This window comes from Ursus maritimus, unplaced genomic scaffold (assembly GCF_017311325.1).
Source record: "Ursus maritimus isolate PB19 unplaced genomic scaffold, ASM1731132v1 scaffold_19, whole genome shotgun sequence".
Classification (NCBI taxonomy): domain Eukaryota; kingdom Metazoa; phylum Chordata; class Mammalia; order Carnivora; family Ursidae; genus Ursus; species Ursus maritimus.
In genome coordinates, this window is record NW_024424341.1 from 51,825,663 (window position 1) to 51,853,623 (window position 27,961).

Below are 27,961 nucleotides of genomic sequence, written 5' to 3' on the forward strand. Positions count from 1 at the left end.
CAGAAACACGCCTCTGGCAGAGTGGAGGCGTGGAGGCCAGGGAGGAGGCCGGGGCAGGAGCCCTGTGGGGAAGGCTGGGGCTGGAGGGCAGGGGTGGGGAGGAGCAAACCAGTACACAAACAGAACGGCCCAGAGCACAGAGACGCATGTCCAGCCCCTGCGCCTGCACGGACTCAGGCTTGCAGAGACCCACCCCCGTGTGCAAAACACAGAGGGGCACGGAAAACAGACAAGCCAGCACGTGGGCACCAGATCTGTCCGCAAGGACCGGGATGCATAATCCCACCAGAGGGAGACAGCCACGTGAGACCCCACAGATAAACACTCAGTGGCACCTTGTCAGCTGTGTTACTGCACGGGAACAACGGCACGTTCCCTGACCTAAGACAGCCTCCCTCTGGCCTGCTAAGTGGGTTCTATTCACACTCCCATCTTAGAGATGGACACACCGAGGCTCAGGGAGGCCAATCACTTGAAAGGTCACGCAGTTCGAGGTAGAGCTGGGCTTCCAACCCAGGTCTTTAGGCACCCCTGTGAGCTCTCAGACACTGGGGTGCTGTTTCTGTGCCCACGTGGGTCTTTTTTGTTATGAGGACCCACTTCTTCCTCGGGTCTATCCCCCAGGGATGCCCACCCTGCTGGGCCCTCCCATTTCTGGTTCCTGAGTTTCTGCAGGAATGGAGTTCCTGATCCGGCTTGTCGAGTGGGTCCGTGGGCCAGAAGCGTGCCCCTGCATGCCTCCCGCTGTCCCAGCCTCTGTGGGGATGACATCTGAGTGTGTGTGTCCTCGGCAGAGGAGCTGGGAGTATGAGGGGGAGTGCCTGGCTGGGACTGGGCTGGGGGGTGGAGGCAGGGGAGGGGGCTGTCGCAAGGGCTGAGAGGGGAGTGGAGTTCTGGAGGAATGTTTACCAGACGCTGAGCGAGCCCAGAGGGACAGCGCCCAGAGCCCGGATAGAGAGCCACACAGCCTCCCTGCCTCGCTGGCCCAGGATTCAGGGTGCAGCCCTCGGGGGTCCCTTCCCCCTCCTCAAACTTCCTCCAGGGCCCCTTTAAGACAGGGCTGGTCCTCTCCTCCCCAAGTTAACCCCTCCAAGCCCAGGTGGCCCCCCTGGGCTCCGGCCGGTGGGCGGAGGCAGAGGGGGAGCCAGGGGCGGGGAAAGGGGTGGCCGGGGGCTGGGGGGAGGGCCGGGGACAGCCCGGCCCTGCCCCCTCCCCCGCAGGGTGCCCAGCAACTTCTGAGGAAAGTTTGGCATCGTTTGCGTGGTGCCCCGAGGATGGACAGGGTCCCGCTGGCCTGGTGCTTGGTGCTGTGCTGCTGGGGGTGCGTGGCCCCCAAGGGTGAGTGATGGGGGCCCGTCGGGGGAGGACCACCCAGGGCTAGGCTGGGGCAGGAGGGAGCGGAGTGGGGGTGGATTGGCCGGGGAGAGAAAGGGGCTCAGAGAGGAACAGGACAAGAAACAGAAACTGGGAGGGTCAGAGACAGAAAGAGGTGGACACAGAGGGAGACAGACAGAGAAGCTGGGGGCCCGAGTGGGGCCGGACTTGACTCAGGGGGCCTTAGGGAGAGGGGCTGAGCTGGGGGCTGCCCCGGAAGGAATCTTCCAGAAAGGAGTACGAAGTCAGGCAGTGGGGTGAGGAGGGCTCCGGAGCTCTAGGGGAAAACCCTTGTCACTGTCAACCCCCCCCCCCCCCACACACACTTGTCCTTACCCCATCACTGTCTGCTCCATCTCTGGGACGGGGGTCTCTGGAGCCGGCTCTAGCCCACCATCTCTCTGGGGCTTCATTTCTCTGTCCCGATCTCCGGCTTTCTCTCTCCCTACTTTCTAGGTGTCTCTATAATGTCTCCCTCTGTCTGTCTCTGTCTCTCTGTCCGTTTGCCTCGGTGTCTCTCCCCCAACTTTTTTCCCCTCTCAGGGGTATCTCTCTCCTCATCTCTCAACCTCTGTGTCTCTCCGGTCTCTGTCCCTTGCTGTCTCTGACTCCTCATGCCTGACTCTGGCTGGCTTCTCTCTGTCTCTCCTTCCCTGTTTCTCTCTCTGTCTCCTCTCCCACCCCACCTCTTTTTCTTCCGCACCATCCACCAGCCCAGTCTGTCAAGTCTCTAGAGACCCTAAGGGAGGGCAGCGGGGGGCAGGGGCTGGCCCTGCCGGGCAGTCCAGGGCGTGGGAGGCTGCCAGATTCCCGGCCTACTTCCCAATAGACCAAGGATCGGGGCCTCTAGGAAGGATGGAAGCCGGACCCCAGTCCCCTGGGAAGTCTCCCATCCTCCCCCAAAGCCTCCACCCTCCACCCCCCTCTGAGGTCACTTTACAACTATGTGGGCCTAAGGGCCTGGCAGGCTGGGAAGAGAGCAGGGGTTCCTAAGCTAACTTCCCCATCTCCCTGCAGGCACACAGGCGGAGGCAGACCCCTTTGTGGGGAGTCCAAGGAACATCACCGGTGCCCGGGGACTAATGGGAGCCCTTCAGTGCGAGCTCCAGGTTCAGGGGGAGCCCCCCGAGGTGACCTGGCTTCGGGACGGACAGACGCTAGAGCTGGCAGACAGTACCCAGACCCAGGTGCCCCTCGGTGAAGACGGGCAGGATGACTGGAAAGTGGTCAGCCAACTCAGGTGCCCAGCCTCCCCCACCCCGGCCAGCGGCATGCCTCCTGATCCCTGTCCCCTGCCCCAGACCTCCATCATACAGTGGGTGAAAAATTATGGGCAGGAGCCCCACCTGGGCTGGACCCCCAGTGTGGCCGCTCCCTAGCTGTGTGGCTTGGAGCATGTGATGTAACCCTGGCTTTCACTTTCCTCTTCTGTAAAACGAGTTAATAATAGTACCCACTTCTTAGCTCTGAGGAGTTTCTAGTCCAGACCCCTACTCTTTCAATTCTTTTTTCTTTTTTTTTAAGATTTTATTTATTTATTCGACAGGATAGAGACAGCCAGCGAGAGAGGGAACACAAGCAGGGGGAGTGGGAGAGGAAGAAGCAGGCTCACAGCGGAGGAGCCTGATGTGGGGCTCGATCCCGTAACGCCGGGATCACGCCCTGAGCCGAAGGCAGACGCTTAACCACTGTGCCACCCAGGCGCCCCCACTCTTTCAATTCTGATGACCCCTACCCAGTGTCCAGTGCTGACCCTGAACCTTTCTCTCTCTCCTCTTGCCCTGTTAGAATCTCCTCCCTGCAGCTCTCAGACGCAGGGTGGTACCAGTGTGCGGTGGTCCTGGGAGGAAAGACCTTCGTGTCCCAGCCTGGCTACGTTGGGCTGGAGGGTGAGCCCTGGGTGCAGAGGTCATGGGTGGGCAGGAAACCTGAGTGGACAGAGGGTGCTGGAGAATTCAGGGGACATGCATCCCGGGAGTGTCAGAGATCTTTAGAGGGTCCGGGAAGCTGGGGAGTCTCGGAATTACTGGGGGCAGGCCTGGGTGGGATTATATGTCCTAGGGAAGAAGACATCTTGGGGGTTGTGACATGTCCTAGGGTCGACATCGTTGGGGTAGGACATTCTGGGGATCGGATAAGGGGTCAGAGGTACAACTTAACCCTCTCCCTCGCCCGTGGGGGCCGCGCCTTCCTCACTGGCCCCACGGATCAGACACAGGTGGGGGAGTCAGGTATTGGGATCACGTGTTTTGGGGGTAGAGGCCTGAGGAGTCAGACATCTGAAGGAAGTTCAGGTGTCCTGAGGGATCAGATACCAGGGTCAAAGAATCCACAGCCTGCAACATCCTAGCAGTGAATCAGACACTTGGGGGGCTCAGAGGGACCTCAGCAACTACCCCCCCCAGGCCTGCCTTACTTCCTGGAGGAGCCTGAGGACAGGACTGTGGCCGCCAACACCCCCTTCAATCTGAGCTGCCGGGCGCAGGGACCCCCAGAGCCTGTGGACCTACTCTGGCTCCGAGATGCTGTCCCCCTGACTCTAGCCATGAGCCATGGTCCCCAACAAACGTTTCGAGTTCCAGGTAAGTCCGGGGAGGCGGCCAGCTCAACATAGAGGGCCAGGCAGGATGGGAGTGGGGAGCAAGGGAGCCTTTCATGTCCCTGTGTGAGTGTCTGCCTGTCCCTCTGTCCTTCATTCTCTCTCTTTTTCTGTCCCTGTCTCTCTCTCTGTCTTCTCTTTTTATCTGAGTCTCTCTGTCTCTGCGTCTCTATTCATATCTATCCCCTCGTTTCTCTCTCTAAGCTTTCTCAGTCCTTTTCTCTCTGTCCTCTGGCTCTCTGTTTCTCTGTCTCTTTCTGCTACTCTGTGTGTCTGTCTCCCTGTCCCTCTGTCTCTCTTCACCCCCCCCCCAGCCTGTCTGAATACAATTCTTTGTCCCTGGTTTCCTCTGAGCTGTCCCATGGCCCAAATGTGTGTGTGGGCCTGATGCCCCTTTGTCAGCCCTTGACCCCAAGCCGGGCACCAGAAGCAACCAGGCCCTCCTCTCCTCCACCTCCTTCAACCTGCCCACCTCTGTATGGGAATAGCTTCACTGGGGGGACAGAGCTGAAAACAGAGGAAGAGGAGAAAGTGGGAGACAGAGAAGGACAGTTACAGGGAGAGAGAGAGAGAGAACAAGAGACGTGGGAAAGGAGAGACCACGGAGGTAACCTAAGATGGAGAGAGACAGGACAGGGAGGTCTGAGTGACAGCCGAAACTCTCCTAGCTTCAGGGTCACCATCCCCTTCCACACCACAGAGACAGAGACGGGGCAGGACCTAGCTTGGGATCACAGCGAGGTCAGAGGTAGCACTAGGGCCACCGGGCACAGAGACTTCTCCCTCACTGGGGAAGGAGAGATGGAGGAAGACAGCCGGCTGAGGCTCAGTCAGAGGGAGGCAGCTGGACCCTGGAGGGCATCAGCTTCCCGCACCCCCAACCTGCTGCCTCCCTCTGCTGGGTTGGGGAGGGGACTCCTGCCTGAGGGTCTCCCGGGCTAGAGGGAGGTGTCCACATTCTCAGCATTCCGGGGGCCCTGAGTGTGCAAGGAAGAGGTGGTGAGCATGCCAGCCCCTAGAGGGGTGACTCAGGCCCGTGGCTCTGGGGTCTGAGTCAGCCTGGCAGGACCCTGGAGATGGGAAGAGAGAGGGGGATGGGTCACCCATCCATCCCATCCCAGGAAGGAGAAATGGGCATGAGAGGGCCCGTGTGTGTATCAGTGTGTGGTAGAGCTGCGGGGGGAGGGCGTCTGTGTGTGTCTCAGCGTGTGTGTGTGAGGTCTGGGTGTGTATGTATCCATGTCCCTCTGGCCCCGTGTCTCAGTGTGCCTGTCAGCATTAACCTCTAGTATGAGGCTGTGCTTTAGGGAAGGCCGGCTTAGATGGTGTTTAGTGTGCGTGTGTCTAAGAATACCCGTGTCAGCCTGGTGTCTGTCCTCCTTCGTGTTTGTGTGTTCACAGCTGTGACTCACCGCGTAAAGGTGGAGTGGGGGGGGGGCTGGAGAGATGGCAGAGTGAGGCGAGGCAGTGTTTTGTGGCTATTTTGCATTTAGCTCCCTGTGGAGAAGTGACAGTGTCACCTCACAGGTGTGCATCAATGGGTGTGAGTGCGTCTCAGTGTGGGCACCTGTTTCCTTGTGCCGGCAGGATGTATCAGTGGACAACTTGGTGTTCCTCGGTGTGTTTCCACTGACTGGCTGTCCCTGTGTATTTGTCTGTGTCCATGCGTGTGTCCGTGGTTTCCACGTATAGGTCCCAAGGTGAGTGTGCTGGTGTGTGACGCTCGCAGGGACCCCGTATCTGCGTGTGTGTGTGTGTGTGTGTGTGTGTGTGTGTGAGAGAGAGAGAGAGAGAGAGAGATTCACAGCAGGCAGTAACGACTCGCTCTGCTTCTGTCCGGTCTCCCCACGTATCAGCCTCAGCCCTGATTGTCTCTTGGTAGATAAACTTACCAACCAGTGTGTATGTGTGTGTCTGTGCCCCCTCTGTGCACACGGCAGCTGTGTGTCTGCGCCAGTGTTTACGCAAGCGTGTGTTTTTGTATAGTCTGCTTCTCCGTAACTGTGTCCGAAGCAACCTGAGTGTCCAGCTGTGCTTGAAGGAGTGGCTGTATTGGTTTGCAAGCCAGTCAGCATGAACCTTATTCCTGTCCCCGTGTGTATCTGCTGGACCACTTCGACTTCCACGTCTGTGTGTTGCTCGCTGTGTGTGTTTCAGCCTGCAGGTTTGTGTGTTTGGCAGGATGTTGCGTTGCTAGGTGTTTGCAGTCAACGTACCTATGGTAGATTGTGCCTTCATGTTTGTGGATATACTTGTGTTTCTTTGTGTATGTACGTCAATGTCAGCCCCTGTGTAGATACCCGCGAGTCACCGGGTGGGTACTGGTGTCCCTGCGTGTTTGTGACATCAGCCCTTAATGTAGCTTAGCCAGTGCCCGGTTTTCTGTTTTTGTGCCAGTAACGGCCCCTGTATGTTAAGTGTGATTCATTGTGTGCGCGCGCGAGGGTGGGGGGAGGTGCTGTGTCAAGGAATTTTGTCCGTTTGTGTGTGTCTGTCCCTCGATCTGACTCAGGGCGTGCCCCCTCTCTTTCCATCCCTCTGATTCCCTTGGAAAAAGCGCGGGGGTGTGGGGAGGAGGAGCGGGAGAGGAGAGGGAGCGGGACAGTGCATCTTGAAAGCACATCTGGAGTGGGCCCGCTCCAGTCTCGGAGGGAGAGCCCGCTGAAGGGGGGGGGGGTCCCAGGCCCCTCCATCCCTGCTCTCTTCGTCTTCAGGGTGCGCGCTGAGGCCGAGAAAGGGGGATCCCGGGCCGTGCGCCCCCCGGTCGCTGCCGGAAGTGCCAGAGCGGGAGGGGGGCGCCCCGGTGACTCACGCGGGGGCAGGAATGCTGCGGTCGGAACAGGACCCGGCTCCAGAACTCCCTCCCGCCCCGGGGCTCCTCGGGCGGGCAGCGCCAGCCCCCGCGCGGTGACCCTGGCGGGCCCCCACGTGCCAGGTGGCTGGACCGGACCCAGGCTCCCCGCCCCCTCCGGCAGCCGGCCCGGGGCTGTCCTGCCCCTCCCCCGCCGGCGGGGGCTGCGGCCGGGCACCTGACCTTGGCTGGGAGCTGCCGCCTGGGCAGCGGCGCTGGGAAGCTTCCCTGCCCACCCCCTTCCGGCCTGGGCCGACTTTCCCTCATTCCACTCCCTCTGCCGACTGAGAAAAGGAAACTTTGTGTCTGCGGGTAGATGGTGGTGGTGGTGGGAACACAGGCGCGCCCGCGCTCACACACACACACCGACCGAGCAAGGAGATGCACACAAGCCTGCGACATCCATACACACACACAGGACTGCGGTCACAAGTGCAGACTCAGGACTTGGTCCTCTCACACCCTGTCCCCGCGCACTGTGCGTGTGTCTGTATTTCCCTGTGCGTGCATTCCTGGGATGTCCTATAGCTGCGTGTGCTGTGTATGTCTGTGTTTGTCTGTCTGTGTCTCGTGTTTGTCTCTCTGCTTGCGTCTTTGTGCATGTGTGTGTCTGCCTGTGTCCCCACCACCGCCACACTGGGGAGGGGAAGCAATCCACCCCCAGACACCCAGAAACAGTTACTCGAGACACATATTGGGGCGCCGGGGTGGGGCGCCAGGGTGGGGCGCCAGGGTGGCTCAGTCGGTGAAGCGACTGCCTTCATCTCAGGTCATGACCCCGGGGTCCTGGGATGGAGCCCCACTTGGGGCTCCCTGAGGGAGCCTGCTTCTCCCTCTCCCCCTGCTCATGCTCTCTCTCTCAAATAAATAAATAAAATCTTAAAAAAAAAAAAAAAAACAGACACATATTAAGTCACTTACCCATGGAATTACCCAGGCTCCTATTTCTACAAACATACCCAGAAACACTCGGAGGTACACAAGGGCACACACATAAAGTCATTCACTCATTCAACAAGCATTTATGGAGCACCTACTGTGTGCAAGGCCATCGTGGGCCTGGGGGCACACAGCAGGGGACCTAACAGACAGAAAGCCCAGTCCTCCTGGAGCTGATATATGGCAGAGTTGACAGTGAGCAGGACATACAGGTAATAGGTAAAGTGTGTTGCGATGAGTAGAGCGGAAGAAGAAAAGTAAAACTGGGGAGAGGCTAGATACGGACGTGAGGTCCCAGCTCTGAACGGGGCAGCCGGGGACAGTTGGCGGAAGAGGTGGGATCTGAGTCCCAGATGTGAAGGAGGGCGGGAGGGAGCCACATGCACATCTGTGGAAAGACAGACGGAACAGAAATCAAAGTTCCCGAGATGGGAACGTGTCTGCTGCCTGTGTTCCAGAAACATCTGGAGGACAACGGGGGTCGGTAGGAGCTGAGCTTAGAGTTTATGAATGAGTGAACACCTGTAACCTTACACACACCCATGAGGGCCTGTTTCTTAAGTGTGTGTCTACCAGGGATACATGCCTCTATGTGTGTCTGTACGACTCAGTGTGATCTGTCTGTGTTTGTGCAAGTATGTGATTGTGTGTGTGTGAATGTGTCTGTGTGTGTGTTGGCGTGTGTCTAGGTATGAGTATGTGTGCTTTTGTATGTGTGTGTATAACTGTGTGTTGGTGTATGTGCCTGGTGTGTCTGTCTGCATACACGTATGAGTATGTGTGTTTGGCATGTGTGTTCCTGAGTATTGTCTGTGTGAGCATACGTGTGTCTCTGTGTGTAGGTGTGTGTGTCTGTGTGTGAGTGTGTATATGTGCATGTGTGTCTCTATCTATGTTTGTGCCCGTGTGTGAATGCATGTATGTGTGTCTCTGTGGTGGGACCTTAGGACAGAGGCCACCAGCCTGTCCTTGGTCTGGGGATGGAGGCCTGTATTCCCAACTCATCCCTTCCCCGCCCTTCAAGCAGGTGCCCTTGTGGGCTACACTGACTGTCAGGCACGGCATGGTAGGAGGTGGCCCAGCATGGCCTGGGAAACCCTCCTTCCTCTCTCTGACACTGGGCCTCTCCTTCGATGACTCCCCAGGCTTGAACAAGACGTCTTCTTTCTCCTGTGAAGCCCATAACGCCAAGGGGGTCACCACATCCCGCACGGCCACCATCACAGGTGACAGGAAAGGGAGCTGGGGTGGGGTCAGAGGGTGTGGGGTCTGGGCCAAAGGTCAGAGCTGGGATAGTGGACAGGAGGGTGGAGGGGAGCTTTGGGCAAAGGCCCCCCAGGGTCAGTCCCTCCCCTCATCTCTCTGCAGTGCTCCCCCAGCGGCCCCGCGACCTCCACCTGGTTTCCCGCCAGCCCACAGAGCTGGAGGTGGCTTGGACCCCAGGCCTGAGCGGCATCTACCCCCTCACACACTGCACCCTGCAGGTGAGACCTCAGATTCTGCTCGGCACTCCCTCCACCACACATAAGCCCCCAGCCCCTCCCTGGGAAACCAGCCCTTGCCAGCCATTCGTGTGCTGAGAGACAGTAGAGCCTCCAGTTACACCAGATGTCCTGGCTTCAAATCCTGACTCCACCAGCAGTGGCGGCAGGAGCTTGGACCTGTGACTTAACTTCACTGGACCTCAGTTCTCTCATCTGTAAAATGGGCAGATAGGCGTGTTGTAAGAATTCAATGAGTGAGGGCAAGGAGCAAACTTAGAACAGTATTAGGAACATAGGAAGTGCATAATAAACTATCAGCTGTTTTATTTTTATTTTTATTTTTATTTTTTTCGTATTAGTAATATTGACTCTGGCCAGACTGGGAAGCCCGAGACAGCAGGGCTCAGAGCCATGTCTGTCACCACCGGATGCCCACAGCCCTGGGCTTCTCCCATCCCAGCCCTGATCACTCTGGGTTGTCACTGTCTGGGGGTGAGTCTGTTTCCCCACTGGACTGGGAGCTCTGGGAGGCCTGGTCCTGGCCTGTCTCAGTCACCACTGGGTCCTCACCATTGCCCAGCACAGGGTCAGACCTAGAGTACAACACGTTTGCTGGAGGAGAACTGAAATGCTCCAGATGAAAAACAAACACAGTTCTCTGAATACGAGACCCCGTTCTGGCCTGGAGTTCTTTGAGATTTGGAAGTGGGAGTGAGGGTGGGACAGCTCCTGCCACGACAGATGACAGTAATTAGTAATGACCAACTTTTCTGGAGCGTCATGGGCCTTGTGTTGTGGCTTTCTGCACACCCCCTTGTGCGTTTATGGAGCAGGGTCTGTGGAGACACCCGCTTTGCAGATGGAGACGCTAAGGCTTAGAGTAAACAACTTGGCTGGCCAAGATCACAGCCCGGAAGTGGCCGAGGTGGGATTCGAACCCTTGTCTCCTCAAACCCAAACAGCCCCCTTCCCCTCCTTAGAGACCATTCAGAGCCAGCGTTTGATGAAATAAGAGCTGTCTTTCTTGCAGTTACGTGCCCTGGACTTTATCTCACCCACTTGTCATTTTAACCCTAGAAAGTAATCTGCTAATCTTCCCGTTTTCAAGGTAAGGAACTGAGGCCCAGAGAGGGGAAGTGGCCTGCCTTCCCCATTAGCTTAAAAGGATAAAACTGATTCAATCCCCAAGACTGGGCCCACTTGGGAGACCCTCAAATGCCAGGTCAGGCATCTGTTGTAACCCCACCCACGCGCGTCCAGTGTCAAAGAAAAGCAGAAGTGTGTCCTCTTCCTTCTCCAGGGCTCACTTCCTGCTGTGCCTGGCCTGGGGCAGGAGGGTTCGAAGGGGAGGGTCACAGGGAAAAGAGAAGTGGGAGTGGGCACCAGGAGGCTGACTGTCTGGACCTATGTCCCTGTTGTGTCCCCTTTGTCCCAGCAGAGGTTCCCCTTCCCATCTGTCACAGCAGGTCAGAGAGCAGGCATGGGACAGCTTCCCCCCCCATCCTGTTACCCACTATCTGCCCACCTCCTTCCAGGCCTCGTGGTGGGATCCTCTCCCCACAGGGTCTGTGTGACTTTGGGCAAGCTGCTGAACCTCTCTGGGCCTCGGTTTCCTTCATCTGTAAAATGGGAATGAAAAAAGAAACTGACCTCAGAGAGTAGTGGTAAAAAGTCCGTGAGTTCATCAGGATTGCACTTGCCAGGGTGCTGGACACGGTCGGCACTCAAGAAATGTTAGCCGTGAATAGCCTATGCAAACCGGCTTACGTGCGGGGTGTCATTAAGCCTCACAGCCTACCAGATAGGAACTCTTGGATGCCCATTTTCCAGAGATAGGAACAGAGACTCAGAGAAGTAAAGATACTTACTCTAGGTCACACAGCAAATGATCCAAACGACCCAAAGAATCTTGGGTCCCCACCAGTGAGCAATAAACTCCCTCCGAACACTAGGTGTGTCAGTGTGGATGGGTCCCCTGGTTGCTCCCCATCAGGGGAGGGGGGATGGCAGCCTCCTTGCGGTGTGGGGCTGTGATGGTGTGGCCGTAGAGGGTTTGTGGTTCTGTGTGGCAAGGCTGTACAGATGTCTTCCCCTGCTGTGGCCCCTGCCATGCTGATCGTGCTACTCCCGGGGACCAGGCGAGCATCCCAACTTGGGACGCTGAATAGGGCGTGCAGAGTTTGACACTGGTAGCCCGGCGACCTCTCTCTCTCTCTCTCTCTCTCACACACACACACACGCACAATAATAACAATAAACACTCAGTGTGCACAGCCTCCTCTAAATGCTTACAAGCATCAATTCAATCAATCTTGCAAGCTAGGGAGCCATTGTTGTTATCCCATTTTACAGATGAGGAAACTAAGGCACAGTGCTAGGGGCTGGTGGAGGCTAGATCTGAACTCCAGATCCAGCGTCTATGCTTAGCAAGCTCTGCTGCCTCTGGACAGAGGAGACGTATTGTTACTATCGCCGATGTTCTTATTTATTTTAAAATTTTAATTTATTTGGGAGAGAGAGAGGGAGAGTAAGCACAAGCAGGGGGAGGGGCAGAAGGAGAGGGAGAGGGAGAAGCAGGCAGCCCGCTGAGTGTGGAGCCCTACATGGGGTTTGATTCCAAGACCCTGAGATCATGACCTGAGCCAAAGGCAGACACTTGACCGACTGAGCCACCCAGACGCCCCAAAGCACAAGTTTTGAAGACAGGTTGGGGTCTAGTTCCCAGCTTCATCAGTGACATGCGGGTGACCTTGGGCAAATGATTCCATTTCTCCAAGACTCACTGTCATCCTCTGTAAGTGGGGATGCACACGGTACCCACGTACAGGGCTGAGGTCAGGGTCAAATGAGTTCAGATGTGTAAAGGATTTTTCTTTTTTATTAAGGTAAACATAATGGGCATAATCTTTGGTGTATACCTAGATAGTTAAACACGAATATTCGCCCATGTCACCACCTTCCAGATCACCACCCACCAGCTCCCCGCAAGGATCCCTGAGCCTCCAGAGGTCCCCACTCTTCTGACTTCTCTTGTAGGATATTGCTTTTGCCTGTGGTTGAATGTCATTGTCATCGTCGCTGACCACCTGCCATGTGCTGTACAGTTTGTCCTACATTCAGGGCTTTAGGCAGCCCGGGAAGGCACTCGCTCCTCCAAGCCCCCATGTTCCAGATGAGGAAACTGAGGCTCAGAGAGGGAAAGTCTTGCCAAAGGTGGCTTTAGCGAGTGATGACAGAGCCACTTCATGGAACTGGGTAGTCTTCTCACTTTGCAAATGCAGGTGCCCGTGTTACACCAGCATGGAACTCACACACACACGCACACACGCACACACACACACCCTTGCAAAGTTGTGTCATCACACTGGGACCACCACTACCGACTTGTGTGACCCCTCTTGAGATTTCGTGTCTGTCCTGTCCTCACACCCCTTCCCTCTCCCCAGGCTGTGCTGTCAGACGATGGGGTGGGCGCCCGGCTGGGAGAACCAGACCCCCCAGAGGAGCCTCTCACCTTGCAAGCGTCTGTTCCCCCTCACCGACTTCGGCTGGGCAGTCTCCATCCTCACACTCCTTACCACATCCGGCTGGCCTGTACCAGTAGCCAGGGCCCCTCACCCTGGACCCACTGGCTCCCTGTGGAGACACCAGAGGGAGGTAAGAAGGGGCTGGTGTGAGGCAGATGTCACTCGCTGCTCGCATCAGTGCCACCTCCAGCATCTCCTGTCACCCATTTACCCCATGTGGCCTCAGTCCTTCCCACCCAGCCCCTGACTCCTCAGCATGGCCCACTGGCATTTCTCCCAGACCTCTTCCCTGTGCTTCCTCTCATGGGAGGCCTTCACGAGTTGCCCACGCGCATGCCCTTTGCACATTGGTCCCACTTCCTGGGAACAGGGGAGGGGGTCAGGAAGAGGTGGGGGTGCCAGCTTCCCCTCTTTCCTGTCCTCCAGTGCCCTTGGGCCCCCCCGAGAACGTTAGCGCCATGCGGAATGGGAGCCAAGCCCTCGTGCGTTGGCAGGAGCCAAGGGCGCCCCTGCAGGGCACCCTGTTGGGGTACCGGCTGGCCTATCGAGGCCAGGACACCCCCGAGGTGGGTGCTGCTGGCGGGGCTGGGGAGGAATGGCTGGGAGGAGAGAGATGGGGAGGAGATGGCAGAGCGGACAGGACAGTGGTGCGGGTTGGGGTAGTGCCAGTACCAGTGGAGCTGATTGTGGAGTGGGCATGGGAATGGAGAATGGAGGTAGGGGTGATGGTGAGGGATGAAGGGTAGGAGAAGGTAGGGGGAGGGGCTGTGGGGGAGGAGGGGGCTTGCGAAAGATGGGGACTTGGAGGCCAAGGGTGAAGTCTTAAGACTTAGGGGCGGGGGGTGGGAGCTCTACCCTGATGCTCCATCCGGATGTCCTAGGTGCTCATGGACATAGGGCTAAAAAGAGAGGTGACCCTGGAGCTGCGGGGGGACAGGACTGTGCCCAACCTGACGGTGTGTGTGGCAGCCTACACTGCTGCTGGGGATGGACCCTGGAGCCTCCCTGTGCCCCTAGAGCCCTGGCGCCCAGGTAACTCCACAGTCCTGCTCAGCCCCCTGCAACCAGTTCGCAAGGACCCTGTCTCGCCCAGATACCCCTACTCGCTCCCTGTACCTTTCAGTGTTACTTACCCCAATCCAGGCTCTTTTCCCACCCGAAATCTTACTGAGAGCCTCACCCATGTCACACCAGTCTTACCTCTCTGAGCATGTCCTGCTTCTGTCCTTTCTCCTCACAGGACAAGGACAACCAGTCCACCAGCTGGGTAAGGCTTCTCACCCTCTCTCCTCCCTCCTTTCGCTCAGCGCCCATTGAGGACCCCATCACCACAAACATACCCATTGCCATTGCTTTCATGTTTCTCAAACTCATCACTCTAATCTTCTAATTCTTGGGTTTGTGCGGTCCTTGATGGTGTTGCCTGGAGTGGCCCCATACATCGTAGGTACTCAATGAATGGTAGATGGATGGATGGATGGATGGATGGATGGATGGATGGGCAGACAGATGAGTTATACCCCACAAATCCATCCCTCTCAAATATTTCTCCAGCAATTCTCAAACGTTCCTTCTACACCCACTGTATCCTCATAGTACTATTACAGCTCACCTCTTGTAACTAAACCTACTACCGTCAAGTACCCCTTACGTGCCTTCCTGCCTTTCTTTGCGTACCCTTTCCACACTAATCCCAGCCTCCTTTCCCTTTCATCCTATTACAATCCTATGTTCCTCACCCATGCTTCCCAAACCCAGTGCACACCCACAAGTCTCATTCACAAAGCGCACAATTTTCACACCTTCACCATACATCCCACATTGCAAATACTGGGAAATTTGGGTCCACACTATCACACACGCTTGAGTTCTCCTTGTGTACCCATTGACACTCCTCACCCTTCACCAATCCTAACCCATTCCCACTCTGCACAGCCCCACACCAAACTCCTGGTACACTCAGCACGTATCCATTCCCCCCTTTTTACACACCATTTCAGCTCATCCTGTGTCCACACTCCTCTCACACTAGAGTTACATCCTTAGAAATCACTGCTCACTACTTGTATCTAAAACTCCGTGGGCGCCTGGGTGGCTCGGTCGTTTGGGCATCTGCCCTCGGCTCAGGTCATGATCTCAGGGTCCTGGGATCGGGTCCTGCATCAGTCCCTGCTCAGCAGGGAGCCTGCTTCTCCCTCTCCCTCTGCCCCTCCCCACTACTCATGTGCTCACTCTTTCGCTCTCTCACTCAATCTCAAATGGATAAAGTCTTTAAAAAATTAATTAATTAATTAATTAATTAAATAACAAATAAAACTCCTTGACTAGTCCTCACTCACATACCCCAAATTCCTCCAACACTCCTCTGACATTCTGTGCACCTTTCTTTGCACATGTATTTCCCTCCCATCCTTCGCTTTATGGAAACCCCTCCATTGTCCGTGCACACTCAAGACCATTCCTTGGCCATTTGTCCAAAAGCCTCATACTCCTTGCACACACCCCACACACCCATCCTATGCTCCACACATTCTCTCCCCCGCTCACCTGTTTTCCACACCCAAGTCCATCTCCTTGGATAAGGGAATGCACCCTACCACATGCCTCATTATCTATTTCACATCTGTCTCCCTCCAACATCACATCTTTGGGGCCCGGGGAGGAGGATCCAGGGCTTCCTCCATGACCTGTGTACCATACCCCCCGACAGTGAGTGAGCCCCCAGCCCCTGCCTTCTCATGGCCCTGGTGGTACGTACTGCTGGGAGCAGTTGTGGCCGCTGGTTGTGTCCTCATCTTGGCCCTGTTCCTCGTCCACCGGCGGAAGAAGGAGACCCGCTATGGGTGAGTTGGAACTACGTGAGTAGGGAGGCGAGTGTGCCCTGGGATGGAGAGGCTGGAGTCAGGGAGACCGTGAGGAGGCTGGTGTGGGACAAGAGATTACCAAGAATCAGAATGAGATCAAGGGTGTGGGTAATGAATGGAAGGCAGAGCTTAGAAGTCCAAGACATGATCAGCTAAATTCTGGAGGGGAGTGTGGGCAGGGCATGGGGTTAGGGTGGTGTTCACTTTCACTGCTGTCAGAAGGAGGGGGTTGCACCTGGTTCTGCCCTGCCCTCACCTCCTGCCCATTCCCCCCAGAGAGGTGTTTGAACCAACAGTGGAGAGGGGTGAGCTGGTGGTCAGGTACCGTGTTCGCAAGTCTTACAGCCGCCGGACCACTGAAGCCACCTGTAAGTGAACCCCACACCTCCCCGCCCTGGTGGGGGGATAACGAGTATAGAGATTGGGGCCTGCTGGGCTTTTGTCAATGTGTGAACCAAAAGTTTCCAAAGATCTTGGAATGCTAGGACATTAGAACCACAGACCCTAAGAACAACGGAACTGTGAAACCACACAGACCCTTAGAATAATAGGGCCTTAGACAAAAAAAATCATAGAAAAACCAAACCACAGAGCCACAGGATCCTAGAACAATGTAATGATGATGATGGTAAATATGACAATGATGGTGATGAAAAGGACGAAGATGGTAGGATGATTGTGAAGCCAGTGATGACAGCCAACCCTAGCACTTCCTATGTGACAGGTGCTAAAATGTCATTTAATTGAATCCTCACGACAACCCAATGAGGTAGGTGCGTCACTCCCCCCCACACACACTTCGTAAATGAGGAAGCTGTGGCACAGAGTGGTTAAGTAACTTCCTCAAGGCCACACAGCTTGCAAGTTGGACAACTGGGTTTCAAAATCAGGTCATTTTGCTCTGAAGTCCATCCTCTGAACTGCCTCTTCGAATTATAGAATGTTAGAGAGGTAGAGTTGCTCCTGGCCGAAACAATCACAGGCTCAATACTATAGACCCTTCAGATCTTGAAAACCCAAGGTCCTTAGACCTCTAGACTCTTGGTGAGACTGTGGAGTTATGGAGGGTCCCAGCTATGAAGGGACCTCCAAGGCCACCTCGTCAAATCTATTCATCTTTCCAGCTGGGGAAACTTAAATCCAGAGAGGAAAGGGACAGAGTGATGTCTCTCCCCAGCACACCGTGAGAAGGCTGCCGGGGCCCCAGGGAGATATCGGAAGGGGCTGGGAAAGACATTTATTTAAGAGGAGCAAGAATAGGAAGCAAGGAGGTCATGGCGTTCCAGTGGAGTAACGTGCACCAGCGGTCCTCAGAGTGTGATCCGGGTCCCTGGGGGTCCCTGAGACCCTCTGCAGGGGGTCCATGAGGTCAAAACTATTTTCATAACAATTCCAAGATGTTATTTGCCCTTTTACACTCTCGTTCTCCCACACGTGTTCCGTGGAGTTTTCCAGAAGCTCTCTAATACGTGATGATGTCACCACTCTGTTGGTCGATGAACATGTGGCTGTTTATTCTTGTGTTTGAAAAATCTATCCACTTTAATTTTGACTACAGTCCGTGTCGGTCTGTATAAGCCCCCTGAACGAAAGCTCTTTGCCGTCCTCAGTAATTTTAAGAACGTGAAGGGGTCCCGGTAAGTTTGAGAACTGTTGCTATAGAGCAATGAGAATAAATTACAACCATGCACAACAACTACATTACAGCCGTCTCAGAGACACGGTGTTGAGTGAAAGAAACCAGACACAAAAGAGAACATAGTATGGGATTCCACATTGATGATAATATCCCCAAGCAGGGAAGGCCAATCTATGGTAAGAGAAATCAGGAAGGTGGCCAGTCTTGAGAGGACAGGTCATGATCTGTTCTTGACCTGGGTGCTGGTTACACTGTTGTGTTTGCTTTGTAGAAATCCACTCAGCTGGGGCGCTGGGCGGCTCCGTCGGGGTTGGTGTCCAACTCTTGGTTCCGGCTCAGGTCATGATCTCATGAGTTGTGAGATCAAGCCCTACATGGGGAAATCCCTACTCAGCAAGGAGTCTGCTTGAAGAGTCTCTCCCCCTGCCCCTCCCTGCCCCGCTCAAGTGCGCACTCTCTGTAGAATAAATAAATCTTTTTAAAAAGTAAGGGGGGGCACCTGGGTGGCTGTGTTAGTTAAGCAATCAACTCTTGATTTCAGCTCAAGTCATGATCTCAGAACTGTGAGACTGAGCCCCATGTCAGGCTCTTCGCTCAGCAGGGAGTCGGCTTGGGATTCTCTCTCTCCCTCTCTCTCTGGCCCTCCTCCCAATCTCGCACATGGGAGTGTGCGCTCCCTCTCTCTCTCTCAGAAAGAAATCACCGAGCTGCTCCCTTATGATTTGTGCAGATTATAATTCAATAAAAAGTTAAGAAATATTTTTAGCAACTGGTATGGCAGAACACTGACCAATTAGGGCGCCCAGTGGTGCAAGATTATATGCCCGGCTCTAACCCTTTAGCTGCTGTTTTGGGAGAAGATTCAGGGAGCCTAGAGGAGGAGCTAGGGTGGGATGTGTGCTCAGGGCAGTAGCTGGTTTTGAATTCAGAAGTATTTCAGTATTTTAACAATGGGCACATCCCTCTTGACATCCAAATGTCTCCTGAGTGTCAGCCCTGCTCCACGGCTCTGTCCACTCCCACCCCCCATGCAGTGAACAGCCTGGGCATCAGTGAAGAGCTGAAGGAGAAGCTTCGGGATGTGATGGTGGACCGGCATAAGGTGGCCCTGGGGAAGACGCTGGGAGAAGGTGAGTTCCCCATGCGCACATTCCCCTGAACCATGAAGTCTTTCACTTCCCCACCCATACCCAGTCACAGGAAATGCAGTCCCCAAAAGCCCCTCTGAGGTCAATGTCTCCCTCCGGTCCCCTACAGGAGAATTTGGAGCAGTGATGGAGGGCCAGCTCAACCAGGATGACTCCATCCTCAAGGTGGCCGTGAAGACAATGAAGAGTGAGTCTGTGCTTACATGTCCGCACAGATGGGACCCCCAACCTCTAACCCTAGGCTTTTTCCCTATGTCCCTAACAAGGCAGAAGAGCAGAAAAGCGAGTAGCAAATTAGCCCTGCCACAGAATCTCAGGGTTTCCAGACAGGAAGTGGAGTCCATGCTCGGTACTTCGACAGAAGGAATTTAATAGGGGGAGGTTTACTACAAAGGCACAGGAACAACTGGGAGCAGTGAGGCTGGAGATTAGTAGTAGCAGTACCTTACTTCCACCCCAAAGCCTAAAGGGCAGAGGGAGGAAGTGATGTCACCAGAGCCCACGGCCAGGGTGGGATTTGGAATTGCAGATTTGGAGACTGCCTTGTGGGAGCTTGAAACACACAGCCACCATCAAGGCAATGCTGGAAGCAGTAAGGGACAAGGTTAAATACCCCAACTTCTCCCTCTCTGCCCACCCACCTGCCTGTCTCCCATCAGTGCTTCCCATTGGCGAACTCCAACAGGAAAATGGTATGAAAGGGAGCCTGGGAAATGTAGTTTTGGGGGACCGGCCTCCTAAGAGAACAGGGGAAGGTCTGGAATGAGGCACACTTGGCCTCCACATTAACCAGCTGTGTGATCTCAGGCAAGTGACCCTCCCTCTCTGAGCTGAGTTTCTTCATCTGGAAAAAAAAAAAGATCATAATATCCTTGCCTCCTGGGGTGAGCCAAAGCACTTAATGCTGGAGGTGTTATGTAGTATGTGCAATTAATGTGGACTGCGACTATATTATTTACATGGTCAGAGAGGGTAGGAGCCAGACCAGGCTCACACAGCACAGGAAGTCCAGGGCCAAGTCCTTTCCATACAGGGAAGAGGCATTGAGGGTCAGGCTCTGGCTGGTGGTGAGGGAAGAAGGATGCTTTCTTAATCACTGGGGCTAAAAGCTTGGGTTATAGAGTCATCAGTGTCTTCCATTCATTCATTATTGAGCACTTCTTACGTACCAGATTACGCACCAGATTATGCTCTTCACCTAGGTTTGAGTCCCAGCTGTGTGATCTTGGGTGAGCTGCTTTGCCCCTATGAGCCAGTGTCTCCAGTTGTAAAAAGGGAGTAATCGTATGGATCCCCAGGGAAGCAGCCTCACATGGGGACCTCAGAGCCGGCCCACCTGGCTTTCACTTCTGCCTCTTCCACTGCCAGCTGTGTGTGTCCTTAGGCAGATTCCTTAATCATTCCGTGCCTTGGTTTCCCCATCATTAAATCGGGGAGAATAAGAGTTGCCCCTCAGAGTTAATGAGTTAATGTCTATATAAAGTGCTGAGTGCAGCACCAGGTACTTAGTAATCATGTTTGATGAAGATGATGATGAAGGAGAGGAGAGAAAGAGTCCTCCCTCCCCTCCCCTCCTCCTTATCCATCTTCCTCTCTCCCCCAAGTTGCTATCTGTACAAGGTCGGAGCTGGAGGATTTCCTGAGTGAAGCCGTCTGCATGAAGGAATTTGACCACCCCAACGTCATGAGGCTCATTGGTGAGGGAGGGGCAGGTTTAAGGCATCTACAGGCTCCGTGGAGGCCACTCCAGAAGGAAGACCCCTCCCTCCAGCCCTGGGAAGATCAAACCGCCAGGCTCCCTGCTCCCCCCTCCCTCAGAGTCAGCAAGCTCCCCCCTCCTTCTTTCCCTCAGCTTGGAATGTGACCTCTGACCTTTCCCAGAAATAGCTGAGGTCCCCAGGAGGGCTCTGGAAACTTCCCTGGGAACAGTGCTGGAAATGGCTTCTCTGAAGCTTCGTCCTTGCCACCCACCCCCCACCCCCCAAAATTTGGAAGCTAGATTTGAGGGGGAGGGAGAGACATAGCTGAGGGAGGGGATGGCTTCCCCTCCTGCCCAACTGGAGTGACAGGGCTGCCTGGGGCGGGGGGTTCAGGCGTCTGTTTCCAGGGTTCCGAACGAGAGGGCTTCCCGGCACCTGTGGTCATCTTACCTTTCATGAAACATGGAGACCTGCACAGTTTCCTTCTCTATTCCCGGCTCGGCGACCAGCCAGTGGTGAGGGACATTTACTTGTCTGGTTCACAGGTATTAATGGAGTACCTGTCAGGTACCCAGCACCGCTCAGACACTGGGAAGACCATGGAGCTCTCGTGGAGCTGTGTGCCGGGGAAGGCACCAGCCAATAAATAAGTTAACAAATAAATAAGCAAGAGAACTTTAAGTGCTAGGAAGGAAACAGAGTCAGATGAACCACAGAGAGGCCAGGCAGTTAGTTTGGGTGGACAGAGGTTTTACTGAGGAGGTGACCTTGAAGGCGGGAAGTGGGGTGATCTGGGGAGAAGCAGTTCTGGCAGAGGGCACAGCATAGACAAAGGCTTAGAGGCGGGAACAAGTATAGTCTGTCTGACAACCAGAAAGGAGGCCCCTGGCTGGAGCGTAGGTCGCACGTCCAGGGCAAGGACAGTAGGACATCAACTTGGAGGGGATTATATAGGGCCTTGTTGGAAAAAGGTTGGGTTTAATTCTTGGAGCCATGGGAAACCACTGCAGGGCAGAGATAGGCACACACAGGAAGGGAAGGAGGGAGGGAGGAAGGAGGGATGGATCTCAGGGAGGCTGCTGACCTCTACTCCGTCCTGCTTTGCCCCCAGTTCCTGCCCACTCAGATGCTGGTGAAGTTCATGGCAGACATAGCCAGTGGCATGGAGTATCTGAGTACCAAGAGATTCATACACCGAGATCTGGCCGCCAGGAACTGCATGTGAGTGCTGAGCCTTCCACAGACGACCCCCCCTACCGCCCGCCCCGTCCCGTCCTCAGGGGAACCGCATCCCTCCTTCCAGGATGGGACAGGGGTCTAGACACACATACCCCTCAGACAGACCAGAACTCAGGACTGGGATAGAGAGGTCAGCAAGGGGATTGGAGAAGCCTTCCTGGAGGAAGGGGGCCTGGACCTGAGATCCTGGAGGGGTATTTGGATGTGGCAAGAGGGTGGGTTCAGTGGGCGGCATGAGGTGAGCAAAGGGGCAGAGATGACCGATGACAGTGGGGACATTGAAGCCTCATCTCTCTCCCCCTCTGTGCTGAGTGCCTTGCCTGGGGCTGCCCTTAGGAAGGGGCCACACTGAATAAGGGGACCAGAACCCCCCCCCCACCGCCCTGCCAATAGACATGCCAGAAAATAGGCCAGAATTAAACTAAGGTGGGGTTGGTGCATGTATTTATAAACACAGGCTTTGACTATTAATTTCCTTACAATATTGGAGCTGGAGAACCAGAATCTTCTTCAAGACGTGTAAACGTTCGCAGGACTCTTGGGGATATGAACGTTTCTTTATTTTCCTCCAATTCTTTATGTGGAAAAAGTCCAGTCCCACAGAAAGGTTGAAAGCATTGTGCAGTGGACACCCATACATCATCGTGGTGGGGATGATGCCATATTTCTTCTCTCTTCTCTGTCTTTCTCTCTTTCCTCAACCTCTTCAAACTGAGTTGCCAAGATGGTGATACCGGACCCCTAAACCTTCAGTAGGTATCTCCTAAGAATGAGGATTTACACGTAAATGATTACAGTTCTGTTGTCACACCTAAGATTAACCATAATTCTGCAACATAACTTCATATCCATCCAATCCATATTCAGATTCTTCAGTTGTCCTCCGAAATGTCTTGTAGGGCTGTTTTTCCCCCCCAAATCAGAATCTATTCAAGGTCCTCCCAATGCATTTGTTTGTTATGTCCCTTTGGGCCTTTTTAATCTGGAATAGCCTCCCCCACCACCACGTTTGGTTTTGTTTTGTTTTTTTAAGAGTTTATTTATTCACTGAGAGAAAGGGAGTGTGCATGCGTGTTAGGGTGGGGAGGAGCAGAGGGGGCAGGAGAGGGATAAGCAGACTCTGCTAAGTGTGGAGCCCTACAAGGGGCTCAAGGCAGGGCTCGATCTCAGGACCCTGAGATCATGACCTGAGCCGAAACTGAGTCGGACATGTAACTGACTGAGCCACCCAGGCGCCACCCCCCCTTTTATATTTTTACGGCATATTCTTTTGGAAGAGACCAGGCCTGTTGTCTTGTAGGAATGACATATATGTGTCTGTTTCCTTGAGGTGGCTTTTGCCTTGTTCCTCTGTTCCCTGTATTTCCTGTTAACTGGAAAATGTATGTAAAGGCTTCAATAGACTCAGTCGAAATGGAAATTCCTTTCCTTCTGCAACTTGGGCTGATCCTAGGCAAGCCCCCTATGAAACAATGGCACTGAAAATCAGAGTAGACCATCCAGTGTAATGCACCTGTTGCTTTTTTTGTTAAGTTGAAATATCGAGGAGTGCCTGGTTGGCTCAGTCAGTGGAGTGTGCAACTCTTGGTCTCCAGGTTGTGATTTCGAGCCTAATGTTGAATATAGAGATTACTGAAAAAAATCTTAAGGGATACCTCACTGGCTCAGTGAGTAGAACATGTAAGTCTTGATCTCGGGTCATGAGTTCAAGCTGCACATTGGGCATGGAGCCTACTTAATAAATAAATAAATTTTAAAAATCTTTTTTTTTTTTTTTAAAGAAAGTTCTTGGGGCACCTGGGTGGTTCAGTCAGTTAAGCGTCCAACTCTTGATTTCTGCTCAGGTCATGATCTCAGGATCGTGAGACAGAGCCGTGTGTTGGCCTCTGCACTGGGTGTGGAATTGCTTAAGATTCTCTCTCCCACTGCCCCTCCCCCACCTCCTAAAAAATAAACAAATAAAAGGAAAAGAAAAAAAGAAAGTTCTTTGAAAAAAAAATTGAAATTCTTTCTCACCTAGTTGGCAACTAGCCACTACCCCAAGCCTCCCACCCCCTCCACAGCCACCAGCCTGGATGCCTAAGCATCACCCCTCTGCCTCCCTGCCGTGATTCTCTGACCTTCCCTGGACCCAGCAGTTGAAGGTTAACTCCTGCCACAGGAGGGGCCTCCAGGGTCTGCTCTGATTGGTCACTGCCCAAGCCCATCCCCCTAGCTAGAAATCATCAATTCTTAAAAAAATAGAATCCCAAGAAACTCAGATGCAAAAATTAGAGAATCTTCTATTTATATAAAGCACAAAAGCGAGCAAAAGCAATCCATGCGTGTTAGGAGTGAAGATTGTGGGGGTACCTGAGTGGCTCGGTCGGTAAAGTGTCCGACTCATGGTTTCGGCTTGGGTCACTATCTCATGGGTGGTGGGATTGAGCCCGGCATCCCACTTTGGCTCTGTGCTCAGCAGGGAGTCTGCTTGAAGATTGTCTCCCTCTGCCACCCCCCAAATAAATAATCTTGAAAGGAAGGAAGGGAGGGAGGGAGGGAGGGAGGGAGGGAGATTGGGGCTTCCCTTGGAGGACTAGGAAGGAGGACTGGTAATGTGTTTCTTTCTTTCTCACACTTAAAAAAAATCAATGTATATTTTACATACACACCCTAGGTGTGCAGCTCAATGAATATTTGCTTGTCTGTAGACCCACCTCTACCAACCAGCACTGGATCAAGACAAAGAACATTTCTAGGCCCTGGCAGGCACCCTAACGGACTTCCCAGTCACTGCCCCAAGGGGAAAGCCCTTATTATGGACTCGAGTCCCCTGTTTTTAAATGTCACGTAAATGGAATCATGCAGTTTGTACTCCTTTGCGTCTGGTTTCTTTCGCTCAGCGTGATGTTTTTGAGGTTAGCCCACATCTCTGTACATATTGGTTAGTTCCTTCTTTTCCTTTGCTCTGTGGTATTCCTTATTCAGGTGACGTCCCACAATGTTCTGTTTCTTAATCTGGGTGATGGTTACATGGGTGTGTTTATGGAACTTCACATGGAGGGAACAAGACGAGACACATTTCCCTTTGGTCTGGGGTTGACAGATCCTCACCCCCAAGGAGGACAGCCAGAGCGGGGGATGGAGACGCGTCTGAGAGTGAGGGCAGGCTTCTGGGTGGAGGGGGCAGGGCGGTCACCCCATTCCTCTCCCCAATCTGGGCAGGCTGAATGAGAACATGTCTGTGTGTGTGGCGGACTTTGGGCTCTCCAAGAAGATCTACAATGGGGACTACTACCGCCAGGGACGCATCGCCAAGATGCCAGTCAAATGGATCGCCATCGAGAGCCTGGCTGACCGTGTCTACACCAGCAAGAGCGATGTGGTAGGTGCCGCCCTGACAGGAGTGGGGGGCAGCACAGGGGCCTGACCACAGGGGTTAGGCATGTCTGGGGGTGTGGTGGGCATCTGTGAATGGTGGTGTGGACATGTTGGGAATATGTACAGGTCCACGTGTGCATGGTGGCAGGTTCATACGGGGGAACGCGTGGACAGTTTAGGTTGGGAGAGGCAGTGGTAAGTATGTATATGTGTGTACAGCCAGGGTGTGAAGGGCAACACACGAGACCATGTGTCTGTGAAGTGTGTATGGATGTGTGCATGATGACCATGTCTGTATGTGCACAAAAGTGATCTCTGGGAGCATGTCCCTGCGCCGGGTTGCTATGAAGAGCTAGGAGGCACCTGCTAAAGTCGCTGTGGACATGTGTGCACATACGTGTGGGTGTATTTATGAACCCATGTGTTTGGGGTGTCTTTGTGCAGGAGAAACCCTCTAATTCTCTCCCCTCTACTCCCCACAGTGGTCCTTTGGGGTGACGATGTGGGAGATTGCCACACGGGGCCAAACCCCATATCCCGGAGTGGAAAACAGCGAGATTTACGACTACCTGTGCCAGGGAAACCGGCTGAAGCAGCCTGTGGGCTGTCTGGATGGACTGTGAGGATCCTCAGGACCCCACCCCACCCCCACCCCATCCCAGATTTCACTCCAAAACCCTGAGCACCCACACATGGCCCCAACCCTCTAAAAGCTGCAGAGAATCCCTCAGACTGTTGAGGAACCCATGCTGAGATCCCCCACTTCCCCCAAATTCTAATTCACCCCAGACTCCTGAGCACCTGTACTTCCCCCAATGTTCTTCAACACCCAGGACCCTCTGCCAGCCCTCCAGTTTGCCATCTTGAGCTTCTCCAAACTCACGGGTCTCCTCTGAGATGTCCTCCGGATCCTTTAGGATAGAGCTTATCAAACTTTGCTGTCTCACAGCGCACAGAGGAGAGCAGAGCATTCATCCAGCGCTTTGAGGGCAAAGTCTGCTGTAGCAAACCCTCACTAGAACACCACCCGATACCCAGAGAACTTCCCCAAGACCCTTTCCAGCTCCCCAGTGTCCCAGGACCCCCCTTGGAAACTCTTGAGAATTCCCAAATCCCAATAGAAGCCCCCAAACTGCTCATGGTTCCTTCCAGTTCCATGAAATGTCCCCAGACTCCCAGAATGCTCCCCTTCTGAGCTCCTCCTCAGTCTCCCACCCCTCACTTTGCCGCCCTAGGTATGCGCTGATGTCCCGGTGCTGGGAGCTAAACCCCCGGGACCGGCCGAGTTTCTCAGAGCTTCGGGAAGATCTGGAGAACACGCTGAAGGCCCTGCCCCCTGCCCAGGAGCCCGATGAAATCCTCTATGTCAACATGGATGAGGGCGGGGGTCATCCTGAACCACTTGGAGCTGCTGGAGGAGCTGACCCCCCAACCCAGCCTGACCCTAAGGATTCCTGCAGCTGTCTCACTGCGGCTGAGGTCCATCCCGCTGGACGCTATGTCCTCTGCCCTTCTACAGCCCCTGGCCCCACCCTGCCTGCCGACAGGAGCTCCCCAGCTCCCCCAGGGCAGGAGGATGGAGCCTGAGACGACACTCCACCTGGGACTCCCTCTCAGGACCCAAGCTCGGCACTGCCACTGGGGGAGTCTCCCCCCAACTATTTCCCCACTCCAGGTCTCACTCCCGACTACAGCCTTCTCTTCCTACCTACTGCACTTCCCCCCCAGACTGATCCTCTCTCTTCTCCATGCCTCGGTGTCCCCATGTGTAAAATGAAGGGGTTGGGCTGCAATCCCTAAGGGTCCTTCCAAGTCTAACATTCCAAGATTCTAGATTCTAAGGTTTAAGGAGTCTAGATGCAAAGGTTCAAGGTTTCAAAGATGCTATTAGTCTTTGGCTCTAAGGACCTAAAATCCCAAAGTGTCTAATTCTAAAGTGCCAAGGTTGCAGACATGGAATTTGCAAGGCCTATATTCTAAGGCTCTGAGAGTCCACAGCTCGAGATTTTTCTGGTTCTAGAATTCTTGATACAGCCCGCAAGATTTTAGGTTCTGAAGCTCTAAGATTCTAGTTCTAGGATCCAAGGCTCTATGATTCTAGATTTTGTTTTTCTGGGTTTCTGAGTCCTTACAGTATACGATTCTAGATTCTGCAATTCTAGACACGGAGATTCTAAGGCCTAATGTTCTAAAATTTGAAGTTCTAAGCCTCTTAGACTGTAAATCTTCTGGCTATAAGACTACATCATAAGCCTTCAAGATTTTATCTTCTCAGGTTCTAAGATTCTAATAGTGGTTTATTATAAGTTCTAAGGCTTTATGATCCTTGAAGCTCTTATTATGAGATTCTGGATCGTAAAGATCTAAGATTCTAGAATCTGCAATTCAAAAGTTCTAAGAGTCTAAAGATGGAGGTTCGAAGGTCTAATGTTCTAAGATGGGATGTTCTAAGACTTAGTCTAAGAACCTAGATTCTGTGTCTAAAATTCTAGACCATATGCTTCAAGATTCTAGATTATTAAACTCTAAGATTCTAATGTTGTTCTGTTCTATGTTCCAAGACGCTCTAGACTCTATTGGTCCAAGATTCTGGATCCTTAGCATCTAAGGTATAAGACTACAGTTAGTTGTGACTAGCTAGATAACCAAAGTTCTAATCATTTCTAATGTTGGACACATTTAGGTCCTATGCTGCAGTCCACCTTTCTAGGATTTTAGTTAAGGGTCCAAGAATCCACAGTTCTAAATCTTAAAATCCTAGGCACTGTAGTTCTATGATTCAAACGTTGTCAGTTTCTAAAGGTCTACAGGTCTAGAATTCCAAGGTATGATTCCAAGGTTCTAATCTTATGGTATTCTTCTGTGTGACTCTTGCCTTTTGAGCCACCTCTGCTTCCTCCTCCCCTCATGTGGGGGCATGCCTCCCCTCAATCCTGTGCAATAATGCATTGGGGATGCCTCCTTTCCCCAGGAGACAATTTCTCTCCTTTTGGGCCATGCTGCCCCCCTGAGCCAATCCCTCAAGCCCCCTGTACAGAGGTGTGGACTCTGGCACCTCCGGAGGGGCTCAGATCACATAAAACTTTATAACCACACTTCTGTCTCCTCTTGTTTCCACTCAGCTGTCACGTGGCCCCTCTCCCTGGCAGCTCCGTTTCCCTATCAGTAAAAAGAAGGGTTTGGTGGGGGTCTAGGAGTTCTCCCTTTACGAAGAGGGTAGAAATGAGCATACACGTA

At 53.7% G+C, this 27,961-nt stretch overlaps 1 protein-coding gene across 1 annotated transcript; it reads left to right on the forward strand.

Moving 5' to 3' along the window:
• Positions 1–1,187: 1,187 nt before the first annotated feature.
• On the forward strand, positions 1,188–27,819 carry AXL (AXL receptor tyrosine kinase). Its single transcript, XM_008706648.2, has 20 exons — positions 1,188–1,338; positions 2,392–2,614; positions 3,163–3,263; positions 3,780–3,956; positions 8,909–8,989; positions 9,132–9,247; positions 12,694–12,904; positions 13,201–13,340; positions 13,656–13,806; positions 14,015–14,041; positions 15,485–15,617; positions 15,915–16,006; positions 18,312–18,407; positions 18,535–18,612; positions 20,030–20,122; positions 20,519–20,640; positions 21,237–21,346; positions 24,569–24,728; positions 25,207–25,343; positions 25,960–27,819. Exons 1-20 carry the CDS (start codon positions 1,275–1,277, stop codon positions 26,309–26,311), a joined length of 2,664 nt encoding a protein of 887 aa, XP_008704870.1. The 5' UTR covers positions 1,188–1,274; the 3' UTR covers positions 26,312–27,819.
• Positions 27,820–27,961: the final 142 nt, after the last annotated feature.

Excerpts from the sequence above, each read along its gene's own strand:
- AXL (XM_008706648.2), top strand. The coding sequence starts at position 1,275 with ATGGACAGGGTCCCGCTGGCCTGGTGCTTGGTGCTGTGCTGCTGGGGG. Across the intron at positions 1,339-2,391 it reads GGGGTGCGTGGCCCCCAAGG|GCACACAGGCGGAGGCAGAC; the intron begins GTGAGTGATGGG and ends ATCTCCCTGCAG. Across the intron at positions 18,408-18,534 it reads GGGGAAGACGCTGGGAGAAG|GAGAATTTGGAGCAGTGATG; the intron begins GTGAGTTCCCCA and ends GGTCCCCTACAG.